The sequence below is a fragment of the Acanthaster planci genome, linkage group LG12 (genome assembly GCF_054643075.1).
Source record: "Acanthaster planci isolate LZ-2023a linkage group LG12, COTS_SCS, whole genome shotgun sequence".
Classification (NCBI taxonomy): domain Eukaryota; kingdom Metazoa; phylum Echinodermata; class Asteroidea; order Valvatida; family Acanthasteridae; genus Acanthaster; species Acanthaster planci.
In genome coordinates, this window is record NC_141788.1 from 3,010,851 (window position 1) to 3,028,257 (window position 17,407).

At 44.6% G+C, this 17,407-nt stretch overlaps 1 protein-coding gene across 1 annotated transcript; it reads right to left on the reverse strand.

Moving 5' to 3' along the window:
- Positions 1-355: 355 nt before the first annotated feature.
- mysm1 (Myb like, SWIRM and MPN domains 1) lies at positions 356-17,305 on the reverse strand. Its single transcript, XM_022231646.2, has 20 exons — positions 17,202-17,305; positions 15,650-15,710; positions 14,582-14,667; positions 13,976-14,014; positions 13,704-13,776; positions 12,791-12,889; positions 11,534-12,128; positions 9,547-10,533; positions 8,794-8,932; positions 8,049-8,179; positions 7,763-7,860; positions 7,545-7,630; positions 6,937-7,018; positions 6,541-6,591; positions 6,063-6,198; positions 5,803-5,930; positions 4,975-5,104; positions 4,011-4,116; positions 3,424-3,481; positions 356-3,059 (listed from the first exon to the last, which is right to left on the reverse strand). Exons 1-20 carry the CDS (start codon positions 17,264-17,266, stop codon positions 2,928-2,930), a joined length of 3,282 nt encoding a protein of 1,093 aa, XP_022087338.2. The 5' UTR covers positions 17,267-17,305; the 3' UTR covers positions 356-2,927.
- Positions 17,306-17,407: the final 102 nt, after the last annotated feature.

The window sequence follows — 17,407 nt, forward strand, 5'->3', positions numbered from 1 at the left end:
AACAAAGGGTTCAATGTACAGGATGATGGGCTTATTGTACAGTTGAGGAATCGATCAAAATGAATGTTCATTTTTCCACAAGGGAAGGAAAGGAGGAAAGTAAAAAGAAAAGCACAGGAGCCTTGGAACCAAGACTACATGTAAGTTAGACCTGGCTTATAGGCACGGGTGGTTACCACCTAAATGCTGCTGGCTTTCCTGGGCCCACGACTGGACTACCAACAGCACAGGTTGCCAACCATGCACCATTCATTGACAGTTATGTTGGAATGGAAGAACCCCAAAAATCACAACACTCGGTGCAGTTCTAAATTCTGATATCCCTCTTGAAAAATTTGTGGCTGTGAAACCGAGGTCAGGTCTAGTTCAAATTACTTTGGAGTTTTAATGGGTCGCCTAATAGGATCCCACAGGTAATAAAAACTTGTCTCTCTTTCAAAAGGTTTAACATCTACTCCTCTTGAACAAATCCAAAGGTTTTAGGAGATTCAGAGCCCTACTTTTCAATCTGTCCCGTCCATAGGTGTCTAGACACCAGATGACTGCCGCTTTGTCTGCGCTGAGCCATCGAGTGGGAGAAACTCGAATGTTGCATGGAAACAAGGGACTATCTTAGGAATAAGAAAAGTGTTATCAGAAAGCACACATGTAATCCGGATAAATGCAAGTAGATTTTGAATGAAACTGTAGACATTGCAGTGGGTACTGACACAAAAAAAACCTGAGAAAACATTTTTGATAAAATTATCGGTTGACTTCCGAGTAAGAATCAAATGTCGGGTTCAGATTAAATTTTATGTACAGGGAAATAAGATTTTCCAAATCTTTGCTATATAAATGAAAAGAAATTGCTTACAAGGTTTTACCATGGAAGTTTACAAAAGATTGGACCCGCATTCAAATGTCTTAACCTGTGACTAAATTAGGTTAATTTTATTTCTTTGTGCAATTTCAATTTACATATTTAATATTATTTACAAACTGTGATATAAAAATAAACGGAACAAGGTGAGTTAAAAATGTGCTCTACACCATATGGCAGTGATGCTCCATGCTAATTTACTCTGATCACTGACATTACAAACGAACATTATGTAGACGAATTCTATGTTCTCCAAATGTGGTGTCGACACTGCCCCATCATAGCAAAACAAAACAATGAAAACAAAAATTGGCAAATACGACAGATAAATTTCTCGGGGAAAAATAGACCACGCAAATTTCTGCAGTTTCCAAAACATCCCAACATTGCTTTGAAGAAAAGGACACTTTGTAACCTGCAGAGATACATATCTGAATGAAAGAGCTCTTGTTTCTATTGAAGTATTCACCTGCTTACTAAGGGAAATAAAACCGACACAATGGGTAGAAACACGGTCAAGTAGTGAAGCATTGTATGTAGATTTACTCTTTATAACTGATTAAACTATGGCACGGTGAAAGAAGGTCTTTCACTTTGCACAACAATGGAGAGAAAATGGCTAAAAGTTTATTTCGGTGCTGGGCCATTTCTTTGTTCGCTGACCTTGGAGTGAAAATGTCCGCCTGCAAGGGGTGGCATGAGCTTTGTTTGTACAGCTGGTCCAGTGGACTAGCGCCCTCTGTTGGCCAAAGTCAACTTACTTGGAGGGGAGAATGTAATATTAAGCTTTCATTACCCGTCTGACCGTCCCATGTTCTTCCCAATGCACACAGGAGCCAACCCAGTGGTGCTTTTCCTTGGGGCTTAATGTCTCCCGTGCGTGTACCTCCAACCCTCCTTCAAGCACGTCAGAGATACAAGTGCTATGGGTTGCCTGCACACACTGGTAGATTTGGCAACAAGACACCATTCAAGACACCAGCAGGCGATAAGACGATGGCAGTGCCACTGAAAGTCATCGGAGCACAGGAATTTTTACCCGTTGCAATTATAAATCTGGCACTCCCGTGATTGCCCTGATTCTGGCAGAGTGTAACTCTGCTCCCACTGATTTTAGAGTCCAACATCCTAAACACCCAACCACAGCAAAACTACCTTTGTGGGTTTGCCTGTCCATCATCTTTCAAGTTCACTGAGCGTTGGCGAAAACGGACCAAGAATTGTAAACATAAAAAAACTGGCACTTCCAATGAAGCATCAACTCTGTTTATCACAATAAGCAGGAAAAACGATTACCCGATCACCAGGCATAATGTTCACTTCACCTATCTGACACTGGTCACCAAAGCTACAAAAAAGGTTCCAGCTGCAATCCTGAAACATGTTTTTTTTGGTGCAGACTCCCTCGGTTGACGCGAAAGGAAGCCTGGTTTGGTATGAATGAAAGTTTATGCCTGCAACCGTAGGAATGATGTCATGAAGTAGCAGATGGAACGTTCCATTCCACGGGGCAAAGCTGAGCAGAATGGAACGAAATGATTCTTTCCCCTGCCCAAATGTGAAACATTGTTTCATACAGTGCCTCAATAAATCCTCTCTTTGGACAACTGGCTGTTTTCCGTTTTCAGTCCCGCACAAATTCACAAGGTACGAGGGGTCCTGTTCTGAATCGGTCAATGCTTCAGTTGGTCCTGAGTGTTTTACAAACTCATCACACAGCATGTTACATTGTACTAGCGAGATCCGGATGGCTCGATCAGGATGGCTCCAAAGTGCAAAATGGTGTGTCAGGTTTATTGTCATTGTGCGTGAAGAGCCCACTGATTTTTAGCACCAGCAACAGTGTGACTGAGCCAATGGATGGATGGAACATAGAGCGATCTGTTTTCCTGCAAAATGGAACATTCCATTTTGGAGATGCAGCTGCTCTATCCACTGGGATGAATAAGTCAAGACACGTGACCAAGGATCCACCAATCAGACGATGGAGATTTAACCTGGCTTGGGACTAACGGAAAGCCAGGAGGCAACCAGTTGGATGGGACTAGTGATCATACGGCTTACTTCAACTGTCGTTTTCCTCCTTGATGGTAGCTGCAGTTTTGGTGGTGAACTCCGCGGTAATGAAATCTTTGATCTGCCTCAGTAAATCGTCCTGCTGATTGGGACACATGTAGGTCTTTATGGACAGCAGCATCTAAGGAGGATACAGAGATAAAAGAAAAATTTAGCCATGCATGAGCTGAAATGAACCCCTGCACCGAGATCCACTCAATGCCCATCTGAAATTGATCCAATGTTTTGTACCCCGACCATTCCACCGCACAAAGGAAACCTTGATGGCGGGGATGTAGGACTGTTCTCACGGTGGGTCTTTGTGGCAGCATGGCCCTAGGTAAACTCAACACTTGCAGAGGAAAACTCATATTGTGAAGAAGCTTTGGGATTCAAATATTGTCAGAATTTAATAATGTAAGTGATACGAGATTCCAGTACCATTTCAAATGCCCTGCAGATTTAACTAATTGTTAGCGTTGATCCCTTACAAAGTTGAAACTCACCTTTTCCAGGAAAGAGATGTCATAAAACTTGGACCACAAGCACAGCATCTCAGAACGGCTACATGGAAGAGAAACAGTCATATTCCACGTGAACTCTCAAGTCAAAATTCAGACCAAATTTTGAGAACAAAACACGAGAGCTTAATGAACACGCCACCAGGCAATCAGCAATCTGTTAGTGGTATTTGGACTGATTTCATGACATCACCGAGTGAACAATTCAAAAATCGGTTGTGCAACTAGGGCCGGATTTCGTGAAGATGCTGAGCTGAGGTGCTTCTAAGCATATTCGTGTTCTGAGCAAGAGTCAGTTCATCCGCTGATTGAGGAATATACTCGCACGGCTTGTCATGCTGGCGGCCAATTTTTGATTAGAAAAATGTTTCCGTGCTCGGTGCATTTCTGTGTGAACGTTGCATTTCGTGCAACTTGTAGGCAGAAAATACTGCTTAGTCACTTTATGTGCTGAGCAGAAGTTGGCTGAGGACCAGTCACTGGGAATGTGCATCAAGCGCCATTTTGGCTGGCAACCTTTTTTCACCTAGCAGCGTAGTGTACTTTTCCGTGGCAATGGAAGGAAAACTCACTGCTTGTAGATGGCAAACTTGGTCACCACGCTGGAAATGGTGTTCATCGTGAGGACGTCATCGCAGTGGCTGTGGGAGATGGTGAAGTCAAACTGATACGGCTTTCCTGGTGCACACATAAAAAACAGTAAGGTTGCTAAGGTTTCATTTTACTTTGATGCCACATTTGCGTGGTATCAAGTCGTTCCAGATGGTACCCAGACTCTCTGAGTCGACTAGGCTGCTGATTTTCAGTCATCCGAAAGCACCATGCTCGCTGCACTACTTTGGCAAATTCCGGGAGTAGGTGGCACTACCCAAACACACCCCTCTTACATTTGTGCCGCCTCCCTCATTGTCCCACTCCACCCCCCCCTTCTTCCAATTTGAAATCTGCCACTGACAACTTGTTTCCCCGAATACAAAAAAAATCATGCAGCTGCCTAGAAGAGAACAAAGGACAATATGACACTTCACCTACATAATAATAATAATGAATATTTATAACATGCCGGTTTCTGCCTCGAGAGATGCCCATGGTGCAACACAGTTAGGAAAACAAAAACATAAACTGATTAGAAATTCAAAAAAGACAAAGAAGTGAGAAGTACGTGAGTAAAGTGAGTAAAACAGTTAAGTCCAGTGGATTACCACTCACTGAATGTTTGAACTCGCCCAATACACCCCCTCTCAGACTTGGCATGTAGTGTCAGTGTAATGAAAGGGGGGATGTCTGTGCCCCCCCCTTCAAACTCCCCCTTCGAAATCTTCAGATAACCACAGCTTATATGAAAACAGCAGTTTGTTTGCTTTCAGAGCGACTTTGACAGGTTTGAGCTCACAGGTGCCTCCCCTCCCATCACCAAAATGCCACCCCAGGGGAGCCCACTCTTTGACACGACTCCTCATCCAAACATCGAGAATCCTCTCCAGCACTTCTATTTCAATTTGGCGCCTTTGATGTTCAGGGAGCTCATGTACTCACTGCATTTGAGTTCTGGTGACCAATCCTTGCTGACGGTCAGACAGCAGACCTTGGACTGCGAGACCTGATAGTTGTGGCAGGGGCTGATGATGATTCCGATGAATGGCGCTCCGCCTTGACTGAACCAACCCTGGAGGGAACAGACGTAGTCCAGACAAACAATCACTCATCGAACGGGACGTTGGGTATAGAGTGAACCGAAGTACATGGAGCACCAGGCCATGTTTTATGGCACAGTGTGTTAAAAAGGCATCACTTAATACGCGAAGCTGTTGAGACTTCATGACTGCGGCCAGTCGGTCGACTTCAGGCATGCATCCCATCTGGCAAACTGTAACACCCCATTGGTGGAACAGGTATTCAACATGTGGGGATCACCTGCTTGAAAGCATGGCGCAACCACTGTAATGACTTTCAATACTGATTGCCAGATTTGATTGTAAAGTTAATGGTAATAATATCAGTGAACAGGATTAACAAACCCTTAACAGAAATTGGGCACCCCCCTCCCCACGATAACATCGAGCCCCGCCCCCTCCCACTTGCCCACACAGGCAGACAATAAACGAAAGCAAAGAACCATTGACTCTTTCCATTATTCTATCATCAAGGCCCCTCTAAGGTTGTGCCACTGAGGAGGCCATTGCAAGTCAATTGCAAGAAATCCAGTCCTGTGCTAAGATCCCAAGCTATCCGAATGCACTATGGCACATGATGCTGTTATTTGTTCACGCACTGCATGCGCGCTCGCAAAACTGACTTGAAATTTACTGGTCTCTTGGGCTCGAATACAGGAATGTCCCCAGAGACCTGCGGGGGGCAACTGACCTGGAACCCCGACTGGGTCTCTATGTCCCGCACTGACGGGTTGGCAGCAAAGGCCGGATGGCTGTGGTACCAGCCTACAACCTGGTAGCCCTTGGCTCGGATGGACTCGTAGGCCTCCGTCTGGGAAACTACAACAAAATGGCAACACACTTTCACTGAGGATGAGAAAATTCAGATCGTCGCGGGGCAAGGGAAACTTGAGAAGGAAGTTGGTTTTCGGGGAGATGAAGGAATATAAAACTGTCGTCTTGTTCGCCTACCTGGATCCATCTCGCACTGCATGCCTGTGCTGATGCTGTTGCAGGGAACGGCAAGCAGAACATCCAAGATGCTGTCCTCCTTGCTGAACTTGCCTCCCAGCAGGCCAATCACCTCGGTCGACGACATGTGGGAGTGCTGGCGACCACAAAGAAATTGCCATGCATGCTAATTGTTTTCCATTTCAGTTGATTTCATTCCGGCAATGAAACCAAGGATTCTTCAGAGGGTAGCTCAGAATGTGGACTCTTTGATTTTTACACACAGGAACTGTTTGACAGGTGAGGGCGCATTTCAATGTTTAAGAACGTTCTAACAAGAACATTACTTACTGTAGCCACTGCTTTTGCACAAAACGTTCCATTTCCAACAGGGACGGGGCAAATTCCCAAAGGGGAACTCACCGTGTTCGGTATTGGAGTGTTACGGTGGGAACAGTAATGTTGCAACTTTTTGAGATGTTGCCTGAACAGGACTTACCACATCCATGATGACCATCGCATCGGACTGGATCCGGACATGAAACGGAGCCTGGAAGAAAACATTTGAGAAAACAAAGAATGAAACGTGAAATAGTTACATAATAGTTACATAACATAATAGTTACATAACATAATAGTTACATAACATAATAGTTACATAACATAAAGACGGCATGGAGGAAGCCCATTCACGGTTTGACTACTTCACACTTTTGAACACAGTGTGTTTTTTTTTTATCGTGCTGTGGATACCTATGTGGCATGAGCGGCTGGATAATGGTGTCAATCATTCTCGGAATGGCCAAAGTGTGATCATTCTGGAATTCTCAAGTACTATGTTTCCAGCATTTTGTGTCGACACGCCAAGGCCAGTTCAAAGCCATGGTTCTTATACCTCTGTCTCTTCAGTGAACTTGCAGCATTCAATCAGCTTGAAGGGATCGTAGGCCACGGGTTTGGACTTCCGGGTCCCAGACCTGAAAAGCAGGACAGATGGACGGCAAGTCAGCAATAACGAAAATGAAAAGAGCGCACTGAAAAAGAGAGCAAGATGTTCCACTCAAAGGATTGTAGTTCATATACTTTGAAATGGAAACATTTCCAACACAAAAACCAGATCATATAGATCGTATAGCGCCGAAGGCGCAAGATGGATAACTCTGCCCAAAAGGTGTAATTACCATGGGCGCCATTTGAGCAAGCGATACACCTGCGCAGTTTTACGGTAATGCTTGGGCGCAGGCTCACCAGGTGCACGTGGCTGCTGCAGCGCCTGTGCATTACTGTGCATTGCGCAGGCGTATCACTTGCTCAAATGGTGCCCATGCGATTACAACGTTTTACATGAATTCACTGTGAAGTTCACCATCTTGCGCCGGTTCGCGGCGCTATATGATCTTTGATAAAAACTAAGTCCTTGGAAGTCTTTTTTTTAAAATATGCAGTTGTGAAGTATGCACTTGTTACCCTAACCAGGACTAGCAGACTTGGGAGGAAACCAACCTGACACTCTTCCTTGGGAGCAGTTTTTCTTCTGATTGCAGGCCAATTTCGGACTCCAGATGAAAAATCCTCTTCTTGCGAGGTCTCTGTAAGATGCAAGTAATTAAGAAATGCTGTTTTTGCACTTGAGAATACTTTCCTTGAGTGTACTGCCTGCTCTGATTGGGAACACCATCAGTTCACCAATAGATGTATCGTCGTGGGAGACAAGTGATTACCTTGGACTCTCTAGGAGCTTCTGGTTCATTGGTCTTTGACGTTGAGCGCTGACGTATCGCACTGGCTCGACATTCAATGATGGCCCGATGGGGGTTAGCTGAATCAACGGACAAAAAAAAAAAACAAACAGAAAAATTAGTTGGGTGTAAACACTATTCACGGTGATAAACATAGCAACTGAGCACACCTATGCACATTTTCCGTGACAGGGCAGCAAGTTGATCCTGAGTACATAAAAACATTAGATGAGCGCACTTGCCACTGCCTTTAAACTTCGCTACCCACCCACTCCGTGGTTGATGGCGCCAGCCGTCTCCAGGCTGCGATGGATGTGACCGATGGAGTTGACGTCTCCACAGTTCTTGAGTCCCTGCCGGACGACGGCTTTGTTCAAGTATTTGGGCTTAGTCTGCAGCCTGATAAAGGAGGATAACCAAATCAACCGACATCTTTTCTCTACTGACTTAAATTTTGGTTTGTCGGAAGCTTTCTCACAAAATGTGGGTAAAATTGCCACAATCCCCAAAAACACAGAAGTTGTGATGATGCCTGTTCAATAGAATCCACTGAGAGGAAAGTGTGAAGCACGCTGAGTTCAAAAGAACCCAACAAACAACTAAAGGTCTTGGAGACCTGAAGGTATTTCAGAATAAAAGTCAAACAGAACTTCCCCACCGTTAGATACACATGTACATTATACAGGGACATGGGTCATTCCATGAGGTTGGGGCACAATTTGTGATGGTGTCAATTGTTACATGGGCTCCATAAAAATAAACAGTTATTTCCCTACAAGTGGATTCCAAATTGACATTGTTATACATCTTGCAAGGCTGGATACAGAGGTGTGTGTTATTTTTACAGAGTAAATGCCCTAACTCTAGAGGTCGTGACAGGTGGTACACGTTTTGGATGATAACGAGGGCACCGTGACAAATTGTGCCCCAACCTCACGGAACGACCCACATCACAAAAACAGAAAGGGGCGATGTCCACAACTTCAAGAAGGAAGCAAATTGACATGAAATACCACAGCTGGTAGATGTAATTCCTGATCTTGAGGTAGCGCTGCGGCGTCTTGGCGGGTCGGCCTTCAAAGAACTCCGGCATGGCTCCCTTCTCCCAGTCTTCAATCTGGTCCAGCTGCAGATGGCACTCTCTTGATGGCCCTGAGAAGAATAACGTAGCCGTCAAAACATTTCTCTCCTTCCCTCCTCCCCTCCAACTGCACTGGCCTGGGTCTAAGGTCGTCATTTCAGCCTCGGGATGTGGATTTGGATCACTCAGACATTTCCACCGTTGCATCAAATCACGATAAAGTCGATTTTAATAAATCGGTGAAACAAAAACGGAGTACTCAATCTGAACTTTTCTTCTTAAATATCTCTCGGGGAAAGATTTTGTCAGGACAAGTTTTGCAGACAGCCTGGGTTTTAGCTAAAACTGGGAGGTGTGAACAAGGCGTGACCGTCGCAACTATTTCTGAACCACCATCCCAAATCCAGGCTATAGTCGGTATTTGGAATGTTGGACAATTCCTCTCCTTCAGCTGTTTTTTTTAACACTTTAAAGTGATCCATGTTAAATCCAAATTCTGTCTGCAAGAAGCTTCTTACAAGTAGTGATAGCAGTAAACTCCCACGAAAATCTGAAGAGTGGAAGTTCCACTATTTTAGGGTTGTGAAGTTACCTCCTTCCTGGTTTCGGGATGGTGGGTCACATTTATTTATTTGGTCTATTTTACCCTGGTCATATAAGACTTCTGTGAAAACAAAATACTCACCAGCTTCTTGCTTCTTGTCTTCGCCACTGTTGCTGTCTACAGACTCTTCTTTCTCTAGATCTTCAATACCACCCCTATTTCCATCCTCATGGTTCAATCCACCTGTCTCCTCTTCACTCTCCATCTCTGCTTCTGGGTTCCCTGGATTATTTTCAAGGGGTGCTGGCACAGTTACTGGCTGAGGGACAGCCCTACTCCCTTCGGAGCTCACGCACCCCTCCAACTCGTGCTCCCGGTACGATCCTGGGACAGAATTGTGGGTAGGTGTATCTGAAGGTTGGACCTCTGAATTTCCACTGAGGGGTGTTCCAGCATCCTGTTCCTTGGATAAATGGGTTTCAATATGTTCGCACATGTCCATCACCTGTCCTACGTCTTCTTGTCCCAAGGCACTTGAGTTGTAGCTACCCACATCACATGGTTCCTCCTGCACATGACACTCTGTTGGTTCCATGTTCCAAATCACTACTTCGCTTTCTTCGGGTTCAGTTTTGAAATCTACGCCGATTTCTCCGTCTTGAGGAAGAACTTCTGGAGAATCCACTGGTTCTGATTTCAAAGGGAAAATTTCCTCCTCCTCTGGAATGTCGTCTGGTTCCTCTTTTATGAATGTTTTGGCTTCGTTATCAGAGTCTAAGACCGCACCCTGACTCAACTGCCTTGAACAATACGATCCGGTAGCCCTTTCGCCAATGTTTTGTGTTGAATTAGAAGTTGCTCCCAAAATACCCAGTTTGTGCAGCGTCCTGACCGACATACTGTATGTGTGATCGGCGTTCCAGGCCAGCTCCGGAATGCAGAGCCCTTCAGGAATGACCTTGTGATCTCTTACCTTTGACCCACGGGGGACGTTAGGCAAGGTCTTCGCTTTGTTCTTTGCACTGGCATCTTTCTGTCCCATATCAAGGGACAAGGTGGCGGACACCGTTGGGTCTCCAGAGGGCGTGATGAGATTGTTGTAGATACGATCGCAGGTGACTGCAAGACCTGAACATGAAAACGAATATGAACAATTTATCTTTAACCCTAACCCTCCTCAATCCTTCAAAATCCTTCGGGAGGTTTTGGAGGACTTTGGGGGGTTGAGGGTGAATGGCAAAAGTGCATGGCTTATTGTGAAGGACGCCATGAGTGAAGGTCATGGGTTAGACCTTGTGTTGTTGTTTGCTTAGTCATGCATAAATTCAGCCCCATGTTTCTTTCGAATCAACCGCACTGCTCAAGAATGCCCTTCGCACTGCCTCAACATAATGACAGGAATTGCCAGAGGATTTTGAAGGATTGAGGCAGAATCCAATTTTTTCACCCCCCAAATTGGAAGATTTTGGAGGATTGAGGAGGGTCCCTCGCAAAAAGGGCTTAGGGGGGTTAGGGATAATGAAAAACAGTACAGATTCAAAGGAATTTGGGGGTGAAAATGCAAGTCGGCGAGGATACAAGTGGGGCAAAACAAAACAGTTACAATTCGCAGACAGTCATTGTTCAAATATATTGAAATGATGACGCAATGCAGCGGCATAAAAATTGAGAAAGAGAAATTGGCATCTTAAGTCTCAGTACTCCTTGAAACCTTTACATGGGAACACCTTTTCTGCTCAAATTGGATCAGAGGGCTACCTCACACCCAGACCAATTAATGGGAGGCCACTTTTGATCTTGTTCCCTGAATCCATCACATTGTAATGTAGTCTCTGATAGGGTGGTGCCAGGGTATTTGGGGTTCAAAGCCTAACTTTCTTTTTTATATGTGGCTTAAATAAATTTGAATGCAAGTTATCACAAATTTGAATTTTTTCTACATGTAAACTGGCATGGATTTGTTATGAACTTTAATCATTTTTCGCTTTTATTGTTTTTTGATTGATTATTTTTTACCAGCTCTCAGCATAGAGTATTTAGTATATAAGAAAAATTCCATTGGCAAAGGGCAAACCACACATCCAAATCTTCATGATGTAAATCAAGTTTCTACTGAGATATTTCTCACCCATCAGCAGGTTCTCCCGGTACGTATCTCCTCCCACTGTGTCATCTTCAACATCTACATCTTCATCTTCTGAGCCCTCTGGCCTCATCCTGATCACCCCGCCTCCTTGCTCAAACAGGCCTGCGCCGCTGCCTTCTGTCGCATCCCTGGACTGGTCTCTCAGATGTCCGCTTTGACCCAGCGTTCTCTCATCCTTCGCCTTGGCTTTTGTCCCCCGACCCTTGGCTCGATGTACCTGTTTCCCTTTGCGCAGCCGCTTGTCTGGCCTGCTGCCCTTGGGCGCTGGGGCTTTTGCCCTCTGCACCGACCTCTCCTTGGCTATCTTTATGGAGGCCAGCGCGTCCTTGCCCGAGCGCGACTTGAGCAGCCGCGACGGGCTGAGGTTGGCGAAACCGAACTTCTGGAAGTGCCTGCGCCTCGATGTGCAGGGGGCGTGCCTCATGCAGGGGGGGTGCAGCCTCGTTGGGACGGTCGGCGATCCTGTGTCGAGGGATTCGGGCAGGTGGGAGTGAATCTTGGCTTCATCATTAGGACCATCTCTGTTTACCAGATCCTGGCTGTGGACATCGGCACTCACATCGGATGGCGACTTCATCTGCAAAGGCAGAGAGAAAAACAAGAAGGGATTTGCTTTTACTTTGTAGGTGGCCATTCTCAGAGCCTCCTCTCCTCAAATATTCTTTTTAAACTCTCTACATCTTACTTGGTAGGAAGCCCGGGACAGCAGCTGAACTGGGTGAACAAACCAAAGCAATCCGCTCAAAGTCTACGGAGGGCAAGCTTAACAAAAAAGTTGCTCTGACCAATGTCTCTTCGTCAGTCACCAACGGTGAGCAGCACTGTTGTTGGCTGGGAATGCATAACACTGAAATGCCAGGAAATCAGAGCTTAACTCTGTTTCTTCTATAAACTTCCTCGGATCCTTCCTCAGTCCTCCAAAATCCACCCCCGTTGTCAACCCAGTGGCAGGGTTGACAGTGGGGGATGTGAGTGGCCACATTCAACCAAAGCTAAAACAGAACAAGTGCTCATAATTTTGTACACAGCAGATGTGTAAAAAAGCTGAAACAGTAAAAATTGGAACAAAAAAAGCTGAAATCAGCTAAAAAAAACTGAATTCTTACACCCCTGTGACACTTTGGAGGGGCATCAAGCCCCATGTTAAGTAACGACAGCTGGGCTGCAGAACTCCCCAACCTCCGACGAAATTTTTGAGAATCAGGGTTGATCTAGCATTAACCAAGAAGCAACTTTTACCTTTTTGGGGAAGTAGTTCCTGGCGTAGTTCTTGACCTGCAGGGGACTCCTTGTGGGGATTAATCGAGCTATCTCAGTCCATCGGTTACCGTAGTTCCTCTGCACACACACACACACACAAATATGTTCAGAAATAGAGGACTGTCAATAACAAAGTGGACCTTTTAAAATAATGAGATGTCACAGTAACTTTTTCAGAACTGAAGCACTGGCTCTTGAGTCATTTCAAAATGATTGTACAACTTTCGTCTGCTATGATGAAATCTTTTCTACACTCTAAGGCGCTGCAGCAAGGTGACATGCTACGGCAACTGGCCGTAGCATATGGCTAAGTCAGGGTACAATGCGCAGCCAGCCTCCATGGACTAGGAAGACCCTCTCTGGAGGCACTGCAGCAAGGTGACATTTGCTACGGCAACTGGCTGTAGCATATGGCTGAGTCAGGGTACCATGCGCAGCCAGCCTCCATGGACTAGGAAGACCCTCTCTGGAGGCACTGCAGCAAGGTGACATTTGCTACGGCAACTGGCTGTAGCATATGGCTGAGTCAGGGTACCATGCGCAGCCAGCCTCCATGGACTAGGAAGACCCTCTCTGGAGGCACTGCAGCAAGGTGACATTTGCTACGGCAACTGGCTGTAGCATATGGCTGAGTCAGGGTACCATGCGCAGCCAGCCTCCATGGACTAGAAAGACCCTCTCTGGACATATAAAAACCGGCAACCGGTGAAGTGTGAGGGTGTGCACACAGGACCCACTACAGCAAATAAAAATTACATGAACGCGATCACAAGTACTCCATGTAATCCTTACAGGTTTACAAATCTTCTAGCTTGAAGTGGTTCTTCTAGCTTGAAGTGCTTTCAGTAAAGTATTTCTGTTAATGTCAACACTATTGGTTGCCTTTACTCACATATCCTTGCTCAAACTGGAGCCTTTCGTGAGGAGTCCATCGTAGATGCGGGGAAGACTTCTTCTTATTAAGCCTAAAAAGTCACAGATAAGAAAAGCTACACAACACTCGTAATCAAAACGGATTGACAAGCAGAAATAAATGGCGAGAAGATGTTAAACAACAACATTTGTCTGACGGTCAACTTGCAAGTCGAGACAGACGAGCCCAAATCAAAGCCAATAAGATGTGAGAAAAGACAGTTCTTAAGAATAATGACAGAAATCTCTCACCTTCTTGTGATGGGCCCGTTGTTGGTTCTCAGATATCGACTGAAGAGGATTATTCAGGACTTTTCATTCAAAAAGTAAATTATGTTTGTCTAAAAGAAGAAGTACCAGATAGAAGGTTCAATTATTTTATCCATTCATCTGGAAGATATATTATGAGGCCGACATAGTGTATGCCAGTTAACCAACTGTCAACCAATTATCAAGTAGCATTCCTTCTGAACTTACAAAGGAAAAACCATGCTGGGAACTCAAGAGATGTACTAAACAGACTCTATGTTTAGGACTCGCATAAACAAATTCAAGAAATAGACAAACAACATTACAGAGGCTTCAGTCCATGTGTTGGCAAAATAGCAATGCTTTCATTCAACTCCCACTGAGGGAACAAATCTTGAGAATTTTTTTTGTACACACCGCTCAAGAGCTCTGTATTAGGTTTGCATTTTTAAACGCTGGTGTCAATGGCAGGAAAATAAAAACAAACCACGAGACAGTAGGGCTTGTTTGCCTTGGATATCGCCAGACTGGCATCAGAATCTCTCAATCTTTTTTTCCAGGAATTAATCAGTGACTTCAACCCCTGCTGTTTGAGGAAGTAAAGGATACCGCTCTTCGTGCAACATGTTCTCGATGGTGAGCCGGCTCTCAAGGTCCATGTTGTCAACCGTCCAATCGCAAACAGGAACGCCGAACTGTTATCATAAAAAACGTATAAAGATGCTAAATAAAGCAAACAAATGCTGAAAGTTTGCAAAATTGAGCTAAAAAACGAGCCGTTCAAGATGCATGGATTTTCAGTGGACCCTAGCAGGTCCAAAGGTAGTCCAATGTAACATCATCAGAAAGGCGTCCGTTGGAATCAAATGATCTTCTCTGTAGTCCTCCTTCTGTGTAATAACTTCAGAAACTATTTCTACCCATTATTTCTGTGTGAAAAAAAGTTGAAATACTGCGGTGCAGCACAATGGGTGACCCCTAGTGTAAAAACCGCTTCACTGGTACAACATACACCTTATTGCTTTTAGTATTCCCAGACACAGGTTCAGATTCAATACTACATACGCTACGCTAAGGTACAGAACAGCAGAAATAACACAGCTTCTAAATTTCAGAGATATGTACATGTACGTTGAGTCAATCATCCGAGTAAAGGGGGATGAGTTATGCTCTGCAAGAACACTGACTTGCCCTTAAGTTAAACCACCCAGACGTCTTGAAGACAACGTGATCAGGGCTGTGGTCCAGACCTCTTAAGACCATCATAAGAGCCAACAAGATCCACACAAGCCCTCCAATCTGAATTCAACTCACATGCTACTTAAATGAACTGAATGAAAAAGCATTCGTCTGTCATTGTTCACCATGTTAACTGTGACCAGTCTTGTAACCAGTCTTGTCTTTAGTCTTGTGTCTGGTCTTATGACTCATCTTGTGACTGTTTGTGACTGGTCTTGTGTTTGGTCTTGTGTCTGATATATGACTCAGCTTGCGACTGTTTGTGATGTCTTGTGTGTGGTGATTGGTCTTGTGTTTGGTCTTGTGTCTGATCTTATGACTCATCTTCTGACCTGTCTTGTGTTTGGTGATTAATCTTGTGTCTAGTCTTCCAACTGGTCTTTAACTGTTTGTGGCTGTTCTTGCGATGGTCTGGACTATAAAACCAATCATTATTACCTCCTTCCATATCTTGGATCTGATGATCGGAACAGGGGTGTTAGGCAGAAGGGCACTTGACCTGTGGGTGGGTGGTCGGTCAACGGAGATTTAAAAGAAAGCAAAGTGAAGGGTAAACCAAGTAAAGGACATACTGTTTGTAGGATACCACAAAGGGTGAGTGTCTAACAGGGCTGGCAGTTTTTTAAAGTTAAAGGAGGCTTTCTTTTTTCAAGGGAGATAAACTCCAGACGGAAAGAATTCCATATACGGACACCACTGGTATTTCCCCCTGCAGTGGCCTATTAGCCAACTGAAAGCAATTACAATTGCATTACATTTAGCAGTGAAAATATTGAGGTATTCACATAGAAATCACACAGAAGTTTTCAGACCAGTCTCACAGGGTTTGTGCACATGTACAGGGTGTCAATTGGTGTCCGTGTAGGATGGAGTTCTTTCCCTCCAACATGTCCAAAATTCACAATGGCGTAGGCCCTTAAGCCTGTTAAGCCTGGAATCAAAGATTCCTCATGGTAAATTTCTAAGTCCTCATAGTAACATATCTAAAGCGGTTACTGCATTTACTCAGTTGCTGTTGTGTTGCCATGGTTGCCAGCAAAAGAGCAAAAGCATATCGGTACCAGGTCTGTTCAGGGTAAAAATTACACTGCCTTTCACAACAAAAACTTTGTCACCAGCGTTCATCCTATCCCAGAACTGTGGGGTCCGACGTCCCCTCCTCTCCCACAAACCCCTCGGAAAATGAGCCTTTTTCGCCAGAGGCTATGCATGACATTTAACAGGGGATGAACAGCTATTCCATTCGAGTTGAGTACCTATAGATATGTTGCTTCATTTCCCCCAAGAATTTTATGTAAGATAGCTTACATTCCTTTTTTTTTGAGTATCAAGAACAAAAAGGGCTAAAACCATGCCGTTTTCCAAAAAGAAGGTGCAAATATTTCCTGATCAGTGTCTGAGAGTCATGCAGTTTACATGTGTACTTGCGAAGACGAGCCGTGACCAAATCTTTGACTACGGCTGCTATATTGATACACAAGACACGGAAATTGGCTACAGCCACTTTCCATACATGTGTGTGCAATTCTTAGCTGCACGGGTTGAAATGGCAGTTGGCTGTGGCACACTGGGGGTCACACTAACCAATCATAGGGCTCCTCGTTATTTATGTCCAAATTGAAGGAAGAGGAGCCGACGTTGGAACCCACAGTACTGTTCACTCCTGTCCTGAATTCATTTTTTTCTAGAAAAAAAACATTGCTATGAATGACCACCACCATAGACGGGCCGAAAACCTACAAGGATAAGCTAGTACTTGTTAGAATATTGCAGTTTTCCCTCCCCCCTTCAACTGCAGTGAAATTTAACTGAAAATCGTCAAAGGAAACAAAAATAACGAAACTGATGCAACCCTGAAAACTAATGATAAAAAAAACTTCAGCCCACAAGAAGTCTTCCCAAAAATCCACCATAAACTACAAGCTATCTTTGACGCCCCCATCTACCTCGTGAAACAAAATAATCAGGCACAAAGTAAGCAAGCTGTTACCCTTCTTTGTCGTCAAATCCCTCGACATCAATTTCGTCCTCCATTTCGTGAATTTGGTCCGCCATTCTGGTTTGAATTGTTTGTAATACACAGCGCCCTCATTCAGTAAAGTGGTTAAAAAAATCTATGCCTTTTTTCAAATACCTGATACGCCTGACGGAGACTTCGCCTCGTGGCATTTGGACTCGAGAATATATATATTTTTT